At 44.4% G+C, this 11517-nt stretch overlaps 1 protein-coding gene across 1 annotated transcript; it reads left to right on the top strand.

The window, feature by feature from the left end:
- Window positions 1–223: 223 nt before the first annotated feature.
- crebrf (creb3 regulatory factor) lies at window positions 224–10406 on the top strand. The gene is made up of 9 exons (XM_079284134.1): window positions 224–302; window positions 461–583; window positions 4486–4661; window positions 5664–6859; window positions 7040–7237; window positions 8710–8899; window positions 9022–9095; window positions 9331–9450; window positions 10095–10406. Exons 1-9 carry the CDS (start codon window positions 294–296, stop codon window positions 10211–10213), a joined length of 2205 nt encoding a protein of 734 aa, XP_079140260.1. The 5' UTR covers window positions 224–293; the 3' UTR covers window positions 10214–10406.
- Window positions 10407–11517: the final 1111 nt, after the last annotated feature.

Here is an 11517-nt window from a genome sequence, read left to right on the forward strand (position 1 = left end):
GTAGTTAAAATGGTGGCTTATTTCTTGGTTTAGTCTCTATTAATTCCTCTAATTCTGATCTGTGCACTCTGTTTTTTCCACAGACCTGAAGATCCAACAGATCCAACCCGACCAGGTTGAGCCCAAATATTGACACCCTCTCTTTCTCCCCCACACCCCCCCCCCCTCCCCCCAGCCTTGCAGGCTGCATCCACCAGATCATCTCCTTTTAGCAGTAATTAATTGCTGCTAATCGGACAACCTCAGATCTCTCCAGAGTATCCCCAACCTGGAGCTCTAAACTGTGCTCAGCAATGCCTCAGGTAAGCGGGCCGACTGAGGGTGGCCACACAGGTAGACGGGTTTCATCCTGCACAAAACAAAGTGAACTGTAAGAACTTGGTATATCAGATTTTAATGTTGGTGACGATGAGGTCTACTACTGTTTGTTCACTTCGGTCTTTATTTATTTTGTGTGCAGCCCAGCGTCACTATGGATACTCCCTTTGCTGACGCCTTTCAGAACTACTCCTTCGCTGACCAGGCCCTCACCAGCACTGAGCTGCTAGCCACCAGCTCTGACCCAGATTTCATGTACGAACTGGTGAGTGGTTGCGCACACACACACACACACACACACACACACACACACACACACACACACACACACACACACACACACACACACACACACACACACACACACACCAGTGGCGGGCTGTCAGGGCCTGCAAGGCCTTCTCTGCTGGCCTAAACAGAATCACAAAGCTATTTATATATTTTTTTTAAAGATTTATATTTTATAATTTAATAATTTTTCTTAAATGCACTACATGTATTATAATTTATAAAAATATTTTTCCCATTATCTTATTTTCTCATTGCACAGCTACTGTCTTCCTCAGTTGCTCTCAGATCTCACCTCTGTGTGTGTCTATGTAAGAACAGCCAGATGCCTGCAGACTCTGCTCTGCCGCCAGTGCAGATTAAAGTACATGGGGACGATTTTGTTGACTGTCATAGTGTTCAACCAATCAGATCTTTAGTTTGACATGTTGGGCGTATTCTTTGACGTGTCAGCGTCGGCTAGCGGCCTATAATGACGTCAGCATTACGTACCGCTCATGTCCAGGTGCACGCGCTGCAGAGTGTGCTGTGATTGGTCAGTGGGCGAGCACGTGACTAAAGTGAAACTTGTGCTTGCTAGCAGAACTGAGGTTGTTAGCAGTCAGAGTTCAAGTGGAAAGATATGGAAGCAATGATGGCATTTTTAGTTTTTGTTACTTCGCTTTGTTTTTTTAACATCAAATGGCGGAAGGACGAGAAGCTGATTTAGTGGCGGAGTTACTGGGAACGCCTTTCTCAAGAAGGACATTAAGCTGCCTGAGCAAAGCCGCTACACGACACCAAAGTACGGCGGGACACTTGCAAGCTACGGTGCTCTTAAAAACGTTTGGAAGGACCCGAGTGGATCTCCAGATCAACGAACAAGTTCGCAGGGAAACGGAGCTCCACATTGAAAAAGTTAAGAAGAATAGGGAAATACCGAAAGGACCTCTTGCTGGAACTGAAACGCACGGATGTACTGCACAGCCGAGTTATTGACCTCTTTGTAAACAAAGAGGAGGACGGACTTTGTATTTAAATAGAACAGCATTTGGTAAGTGAAACTGCTTTTGTTTTCTTTATTTCTGCAGTGTGTTAATTTTGCCTATTGTGTCGTTTATGGAAATTAGATATGGATATTATATATTGTTCCCTGATGTAAATAATATTTGAATGGCCCTTGCTCTTTAATGTGAGCATTGCTGGATTGTTTTGTTGTGAATATGTGTGACGGTTCTTGTAAGTTAGCTCTTGTCATTGTGTTAATTACATCGATTTTGACCATATGCATTGTCCGTTAATTACGAAGCATCCCGTCCTGCGTGGGGTTAGGGTCCGGATAATTGAATCAGTTTGGGCTGTTTTCGTTTACAAATAAGAATGATGGAATGGGGATTGTGTGGCGATTGCTTAGCCCTGTTGGAATCAGTAGGGAACAGCTAAACGCTGCGGGGAGAATGTAGCGTGAGTTTGTGCGTGTTGTTTTGCTTCCGGGGTCAGATGCTGACCCGGAAACTAAACAGACAGACAGACCGGTGTCCACCGAAAACGTTATATTTACCACAATTTAAGCTTCTGCATTTTCCAAATACACCAGTATTATTGTTCGGTTTGTAAGCCTTGTACCGAACGGTTTAAAACGAATATGTGACACCCCTAGAAACACAGTGCAACACTATAAGACATAATTTAAGAATAAAAAAATTGCAGATTTACACCAAATAATGATAAACAAACAATCAAACTACTATTAAAACAAGTCTGTTATTAAAGTGTCATGTGGATATTTAAGTGAAGAGTTGAGCAGGGATGTGTTTGTATTTCATTGTTCTGCGGATTTAAAAGTCCGGGTCAGTCGGGGTCCCGGGCTTTGTTGATGAGCCCATCTGCAGAAACTGACGTAATGGTTCCTGATGGAGCGCAGCCTCCTGCCAGAGGGAAGGGACTCAAACAGTGTGTGTCCAGGGTGAGAGGGATTGGCTACAACTTGTATTGCCCGCACCCAGGATCCTGGAGGCGTGACATTCAAGGAGGGATGGCAGATTGCAGCCAATCACCTTCTTAGCAGAGCGAACGATACGTCTAACTGGGATCTCTGTAGTTTGGAGTTTAGTTTCACTTCTACGTTCCTCTTCGTCAGATATCATTCTGTTAACTGCTGGTGCTACTTTACATTAAAAGCGCTGCAAATTAGCATTAGCCTTTAATTCATTGTGAAACAAACATAGAAAAGCGTCATCAAGGTAAACAGTTATTTTCTACCTTGCCATGTAGTGTAGTGGAAAAACCCTCGCACCGTGTCAGCGCGGCTTGAGTGGTCACAGTCGCTCACAGCTTGGCACGAGTATCCCCACCCGTATCAAAAAACAATATTAGGTTACACAGCACACAAGCTACCAGCAAACAGCAGAGAGGATTTTAATTCCCAGCACAGTAAGTGGCACAGGGATGTTGTGTTTTTGTTTATTCCTTTGTAATGTAAGTAGAGTTTCAGACATTTTGACAGAAGAAACCCAGACTCCCGATTCCACTCGTATCAATATTCACAATCATTTGTTTGACAAAACTATGTCACAGACTCCCTCCCCTTTTACAGTGGGTTTTAGTCACAGCAGAAGTCAAAATTGTGTAAATTCAGATTCCACTCGAAAAACTGTACATAAATGCGTGCATGCAGTCAGCTCGGCTGCCAGAGCAGCATTGAAAACGGAGAGGCCGGCGCCTAATTGTTTATCAGCAGTGTGACATTCGACAGGCTCACAGGTGGCTAATGTGAGACAGCTCACCTGTCGCCACTCACGTTGTCAGCCACAGGTGTCTACCTCAATTTATTGTCCACTGTAGACTAAACAACAGTGATTAGCTGCTACGCTCTCAATTTCTTGCACCATAGTCGCACATTAATGTGGTGAATGAGTGTCGGATGATCCGTCATCTTCTTCAACCCTCCAGTTAGTTTTCTCTGTGGGCAGATATCGTTTCTGCAAACTCTTTTAGATTATGTAAAATATGTTGTTATGGTCTCGCTCTCGCTCTCCTGTAAAGACATTAAAGGATCTAATATTGACAACACAGACCTCTAGATGTGTTTTGCCTCATCGCTTCTGACAGAAAAACAAATTAGAATTCTCGTCATGCTTCCACAGACATTCACCTTTAACATCAATTGAGAAACCGTTTATTGATACAAATACCAGGTGAGAATGACGATGACAAATTAATATACTTCATCGCATTTGTGCATAATTATTATAAAAATGTAATCTGGTGAGCTCTGATGGGATAATGCCACAACATTACTTTGTATACGTCCATGCAGCATCAACAGCTGTGGTGGCGTACGTTATGTTTTCAGGTTGTCCGTCCATCAGTCTGTCTGATCCAATACTGTATGTGAATGCGATATCACAAGAACATCTGGAGGGAATTTCATCAAATTTGGCATACATGTTCTGTATCAATTTATCCATCTAATTTATAGAATAGACAATTGCAGTCCTGTCGTCTTGTTGGCAAGACCATTTGCACATAAATGTAATTTTCTCCAACACTTTTCTTCACTTCTAGCCACAATATTTGGCATGATGGCATTTGGCTTCCTCTCTGTCAGTTATTGCAAAATTGGTGGGGGGAAAAAACTCCCCTTTACTCTTAACTGTTTTTTTTGATTAGTATATACCGTAATATCCGTTTTTGGCCCCTAAGTCCACACAATAGTTTCAGGTTGCAGTAATCAGTTCTTGGCTTGTGATCTTAAATGTCTGTGTGCAAGTTAACAAAATCCTTTGAATACAATAGAACTGTAACAACAAAAGGTAAACTAAACAGAATTAGAAGTAGACCGTCTTCTAACCCTAACCACCTGCTTGACTCACCTCCATGTTTTCCTCCTCTCTGCAGGACAGAGACATAACCCACCGGCAGAGCCCCTGTCGGGACAGCATCATGGGGGTCGGAGACGGAGGCAAGGACTTGGAGAGCTGTGGGGATCAGCTCATGAGCCTGGACGAGTGCGAGACTGTCTGCAGCGGCTCAGCGTTCGAACAGTGGGACTCCTACTGGGAAGATGTCACCAGGTACTGGATCATTTACTCATGTGCTGTGGCTTATTTTAGATTGAGTTTTAAAAACAACAGCAAGTAAATCATACATAAAAACATACTGATGAATCTAATGGAACTTAAATGGTTTACTGACAACTTTCTGAAGTTAAAGCTGGCTTACAGTGCCAGTAATTGTGCTCAACATTACCTACCTATTGTGCAATAACTAGCATGGTATTGAATAGTAACGGTACAGGAGGTCGCGTTCAGTGTCCACAAGATGTGTTTTTAATTGGCAGCACATTCTTGTCTCTGAGAAAGGATCAGCTGCTCACATGAGCCGCTTAAAATTGACTGGAGCAGGAACAGAGGAAAGTGCTGTATCTTTTTGGCGAATAACTGAGTCATTCTTTTACAACCTCGACTGTCCAGATTAGGCCCACGCTGCTGTTTGGTAGCTCCAATGTCTGATGGAGCGTGTTTCTGGGTCAGTAGAAGTCATGTTCTCTCTGTGAGGTCTGAGGCACTGTGGTTTTATTTGTATGTTGTGGTATTGGTAGGAACAAGTTTGACTACGTCCAGGCTCCACACTACACACAAAACCATATACTAAAGGCAAAGTGAAAATTGCAGGTGAAATAACAAGTGCAGGCAGATTTGTCGCTCCTGGTGGTATGGATTTAGGCACAAATGCATCATTCAGGCGTTTCAACTTCAAAATCTGCACTTATCCCAAACACGGTGCCATTGCAGTTCTTAATAGTGCAAAAGATATGTTTGTATCTAGGGCGGCAACAAACTGTTTTATTAAGAATTAATCTCTCAAAACTTTATCCATGAATCGATCACTTAAAAAAAACACAAAACAAAAACAGTTTTCCAGAGTCTAGGGTCCAAATATATTCCATATAATATGATGATAATCTTTTTTTAGTGATGTATTTAAATGAAACACAGCCAATAGTTACATATTAAAGGTTATATACAATGAAAGCTTTGACTGTTGATCCTACTTCATGTCTCTGTGCTCTGCAGATACACACGGCTGGCCAGCTGTGACATCTGGGGCACCAGAGAGGTAGATGTCCTTGGATTAGATGACTTCTCTAGTCCCTACCAGGACGAGGACGTGATTGGTCGAACCCCGACGCTGGCTCAGCTCAACAGCGAGGATTCGCTGCCTGTATGTGAGGCGCTCTACCCACCTGCTGACCTGACGCTGCCTGCCCCTCAGCCGTGTCACAGTAGGAGAGCCTTGGTCCCTGGCCAGGGATCGGTCCCCTACTCTGCACAGCCGTCCCAAAGCTCCACATCCTCTCTCCGTCATTCCCGCATCTTTCTCCCAGACATTCCTGAAAGCTCAAAAAAAGCCACCAGACCTGTCCCCTCCAGCACTGGGACTATGGCCAAGAACCAGAACCTCCTTAGTCTTACGCAAGACCACGGCCAAGCTGAAACCAAGCCCCAAGGGCGAGGAACCAAGATGGCAGCCCCAACTTCTCGCGGCACTGACTTTGTGCGGAAGGCTAAAGTCCGTGTAAGTGCTGTGCATAAATTTCAGCCCAACACGCCCTCCCAGCCCTTTGAGAAGTCAGGTCCACCTCTACCTGTTTCCCAGCCACAAGACGAGAAGGCCTGCACTTCAGCGAGCGCCACGTTGGTGGTAATTCCTGTTGCTGCAGCCAGTGGCTCTGCCAGTCTGACGAGCTTTGAGAGGAGGGCAGAGGAGGCAGGGAGGAGGGAGATGCCGGTAGACTGGTCTGCCACCGTGCCTCAACTGGTTGAGGCGTGCCAGGCCCTGGAGGGCAGCATCTCTGGGCTGGTCAGCAGCAGCGACAATGTGGCAGGGGCTAGCGGCGGTGGCAGCGGTCCGGATGTCGATGTCGAGAACAGCAAGGAGGAGGAGCACAACTACTCTCTGTTCTTGACCCACAGCAAGCTGGCCGGCACAGCCCACTCCCAGCTGGAGGAGGAGGAGGAGGAGGAGGAGGAGGAGGAAGACGAGGAAGATGCGGAGGAGGAAGAGGAGGAGGAGGAGGAGGAGGAAGAAGAAGAAGACGACGATGAAGATGCGGAGGAGGAGGGAGGCGATGGGCTTGAGATGGATGACGAAGACCACGATGAGGGTTTTGGCAGCGAGCACGAGCTGTCTGAGAATGAGGAGGATGAGGAGGATGAAGACTACGAAGCCGACAAGGACGAAGACATGAGTGATGCCTTTTCAGAGCCAGGTAGCTGCCCGTCATCTTCACGCTTCTGGTTGTGTGTCACCAATCAATGGCGTGTCATTATTTGAGACATTTGTTGTTTTTTCTTAAATTATTACCTTTCTGTCTTTGTTTCCCCTTAATGTTCCTTCGCTGTCTTTCTTCTGCTCTGATTTCCTCCCCATTCTGTCTTGTTGTCTCCAGGCTGTGACATGGAGCTAATGGAGGACATAAAAGGCCTGACAGCAGGAGTCTCCAGCCGGAAGAGAGGCAAGCGTCGCTACTTCTGGGAGTACAGCGAGCAGCTCACCCCCTCCAAACAGGAACGTATGCTTAAGCCGTCTGAGTGGGACAGACACACGTTGCCTAGTAACCTGTACCAGAAGAATGGGCCTCTCCATGGTATGCATATACACACGTACATATAGTGTGTGTGTGTGTATGTGTGTGTGTGTGTATGTATGTATGTGTGTGTGTGTGTATATATATATATATTACTGTATATAACACAAGCTGGCACTGTAGGATGTAAGCCTTGCTTGAACACTTGCTTATGATGTTTCGTCAAAAGCTTTTTGAGAATCTTCAAAGGAAAGACTTTTGGATTATTCAATTTGTGACATTTCATTTCACCACCTCGATCGCACATCACTGCATAACGCATATCTAATATGCCTTTTAGTGGAGACTGCAGTGCAAGTACTGAGTCTCTCAGTGGGACTGTGGCGGTTTGGACTTCCACAACAGCAGCTGTGCACAGCATGTTGCAGTGATACTGTAGTTTAAGTGATCACATGTGACCTTTTTAATTGCTCTGCACAATCCTGCAAAGCATTTTTCTTGCCCGTATTCATTTTTTATCGTTTTGTTTCAATTTAGTCTTTGCATATGTAGAGGATGCCTTTAATTTAGCAGTGGTTTCTTATGGAACCTGCCGGGTTCACATGTGGAAGTCAATTGTTGCGTGAGCAGTAGTCAGGCTGTTCACACAAAAAGCTCATTTCTCTGCGCCAGTCATCAAGCAATTCTGCTCCTCTGATTAGCTACAAAGAGCTAATCTCTGTCTGTCTGCTTGTGTGTGTGTCTGCTCGTCGCATTCTCTCTGTTTAGGTACAACTATCAAATATATGGTATAAGTACATACTATAAAAAAACGCATTGACAAACGGCAGTGACACTAGGCTGTTCTAATAAATAAAGTGAATGGATTTTAAAATGTGGGTGGGGAATAGAAAGTCCGGGAGAACAGCATGGAGAGAGAGAGTTAAAAGTGTGGGATGCATATTGTATCATTTATCATGAGATCGTTTATATCGTCTAAGATATATCATTTATATCGTTTAAAGTAGATTATCGGTGCGCTTTCTTGCTTGATTCTGTCGCGGCACTGAGAGAAAATATATCACTGAAGCTATTGCTTAAGATCGCAAGCCGGCCCTGTGTAAACAGCCCAATTATTTTACATGAGCGCTGAAGGGACGTGGGCAGAAAGTTATGGTGCCTCGCGGCGCTTCCACGTCCACTGTGAACCCAGCGTTAGAGATCCACCGCAGGTGTCCCAAACTGTGACTGACTGCTCTAAAACACATTGAGTGAAAAGTCTTTCTTCTACCTTAGCACTTAACGAGGAGGAAAAAAACTGGAGTTTTGGCTGATAGAGGTGCAAACAAAAGTTTGATGGTTCATTTATTATTCAGTCACAGATTATTTGACATACAACAAATAACATTAACTTTGTAAACAATACGAAACCAATTAAAAAAAAAATGGAAACTGCATTAGCTGGCACACGTACTTGTGTGCTTCATGCCTGCTGAAACATTGAAATGGATGCGAGAGTCATCTCTAATGCCTCCTCATTGGTTGTCATGAAGGGAAGTATATGCTGAAGAAGTCTCGCCGCACAGACGTGGAAGACCTGACCCCCAATCCACGCAAGCTGCTGCAGATCGGCACCGAGCTCCGTAAACTGAACAAGGTGATCAGCGACTTGACGCCCGTCAGTGAACTGCCGCTGACCGCACGACCCCGGTCGCGCAAGGAGAAGAACAAGCTGGCATCCAGGTAACTCATGCATGCACACATGTACTGTACGTACACACCAGAGTAGCACGGGCCTTCTTTTACAATCACACAATCGCCCTGTTGTGCGTTGGTTAACTCCACTCGTCTGTTGTTTATCGTAGAGCTTGTCGTTTGAAAAAGAAGGCCCAGTACGAAGCAAACAAGGTGAAGCTCTGGGGACTCAGCACAGAATACGGTACGTTGCTTACGACACAGTTTTTACGCCTTGATTAAGTTCTTTATCAAATGTATTTCACTAAATCTGCCTGAATCTACTTTTAAGCTCTGTCACATTCAAAATTGACCTTCAGATCGTTGAAAATGACCAAAACAGGGTGCTATCGCCAACTGGTCCCGAGTGTGTTGACGTTTTGTCGGTGCTGTTAAGGTCTGGCTCTTAGTTGTGTGCTCCACCATGTGCCCTCCTGCAGATCGGCTGCTCTTCGTGATCAATGCCATCAAGGAGGAGATAGTTGCCCGAGTGGAGGACTGTCCTCCGCGTCCGACCAACGTGGCCGACACTCTGGAGCATCTCATCCAGGAGACACTCGGTGAGAATTGAAGAGCGGGACGACAGCTGACAGACACAACTGGCAGTAACTTGTGAAAGACTAGTTCCACACATTAAATGTACTTGAAATTACATTCAATTTAAATGACGAGTATCATTATGAAATTCCAACACTGGGAGGTTAAAAGCTTCTTATTTGAAGATTCAAAGATTAAAGAACGTATATTAAAATATGCATAACTTAATAGAAGCCATTTCTTTGACTGTTGAAAACTGAATTAAAGTTGATTAAATGTTTTACAAAGAAAAAAGTAATAATTACAAAACTCTCTGTCAAATACATTTGATAATGAAATATGGGTTAAACTATGATATGATGATATCATTCAGAATTAGATTACGCATAATCAAAAGTTAAATTAAACTTTTATGAAAGTGGTAAAAAGAAAAGAAATAAAATAGCTAGTAGTAAGACCGCATTTAACTTAATCACTATTGACCCGTATCGTCATATTATGAAGACAACCAGAAGATAATATACAGGAAATGAATGCAACTTACAAGAATATCAAAGAGCCCTTTCTGAAAAAGAAGAATCCTCGTATGGGTTTGTTTGAGACGAGTAAGTTACATAAACCAGGGTGTTTAACATCTCTGAATGTGTCTTCATGTGTTTTACTGCAGTGGCATCACCTGTTTCTGGGCAGACTTCAGATTTTGTCAACAAGATCTTGGAGAACACAGGATGCGGCGATCCCACCGGCGGACTGGTCGGCCTGCGAGTCCCGACCTCCAAAATCTAGACACGCTGCGGTCCACTGAGAGCATTGAACTAAATATTACCACCGTGCTGTCCCATTGTAACTATGCTCCCTGCTGCATGCCCCCTCCAACCCAGAGTACATACACATTGCTTGTCACACAAACACACATACCACTCCCTGTGTGTATGTATGTGTGCTTGTTTTAGCCATGCACCTGTATACACCTTAGCTTACTGTCTCTGCACACTGTGCGCAGAATCAGTGTGTCACTGTCTCCCAACCCATCGCCAGCATCTGTTGGGGAAAGCGCCTCTTTAAGCAAGGGATGGTTAGGTGTATAGCTAATAGCACGTCCTAAATCCACTGGTGACTATTAGATGTGTTTAACATAGTGTTGTGTAGGGTCGATTCTGTCGGAGGTCTGCTTCCAGGGCTGCTACAGAGACAGTCACACGAGTGTAACCACTGGAATACTTTCACACAGTTTACTTGAGGCTGTAATGATAGAGGAAGAATTGTCCCTCGTCAGACACCGTCAAAGGTTGTAAAAAGTTCCAGTTATAATTTCCTTGAAGAGGCTCACCTTACGTGGCAACAAAAATGAACTCCAGGATGTTAAATTGACCCGCTCAGAAAAAGAACTTTGACGAAAACATCTTTGGTTGCCAAGACAGCTGCGGGGGGGAAAGAAAAAAGAAGAGAAGAAAGCTGCTCCGAGGCGTTTTGGGGTGGCACGGAAGTATTTTGGATTGAAGGCCTGAATATGTTCATGCCATCCCCAGTTTGCCAATCAGGTCTGCTATTGTTAAAATGTAGGAGTTCACTTTTAGCAAAATATAGCTCGGAACAAAAAAGCAATAGAAGCTTAAAGTCAAAATTTGACTTAAGCGACAGACATCCTGCTGGGCTGATGTTTGCGGCTGGCAGGAGGAAGCTTAATGCCTCATTTTGACTACGTTAACTCAAACAGCAGGCGGTGGAGGAAGTACATGTAGTTTGGTGCTTTTGACCGTGTGCTGGTTATAACTGGACCAGGTGAAACGGGCATTTTGCCAGAATGGGAGCAGACTGTGAGGAAGATGATGATGGTGATGATGAAGATGACAAACAGTGATCCATCTCCTCTAGGAAACTGTACATAAAAGTTTCTCCCAGTGAAAAACGGCACTGGTTCCCCTTTTTGTACAGTAGAGATGACCAGGTGTGTTCATACTAGTGTTTGATCAGAGTTCTATTCATTGTGCCTTGTATATGTATGTGTGTGTTTCTGTAAGTCTGAGTGAGTGCATGAGAGGGACTGAACGAGCAAGAGGTGATTGGTCAGAACTCCCCGAGGTCCAGCC

This window comes from Melanostigma gelatinosum (assembly GCF_949748355.1).
Source record: "Melanostigma gelatinosum genome assembly, chromosome: 14".
Classification (NCBI taxonomy): Eukaryota; Metazoa; Chordata; class Actinopteri; order Perciformes; family Zoarcidae; genus Melanostigma; species Melanostigma gelatinosum.

Bases quoted from the DNA above. Each gene is read 5' to 3' on its own strand.
- crebrf (XM_079284134.1), top strand. The intron at 584-4,485 runs GTGAGTGGTTGC...TCCTCTCTGCAG, and splicing joins CAGATTTCATGTACGAACTG to GACAGAGACATAACCCACCG. The intron at 8,900-9,021 runs GTAACTCATGCA...TGTTTATCGTAG, and splicing joins AAGAACAAGCTGGCATCCAG to AGCTTGTCGTTTGAAAAAGA.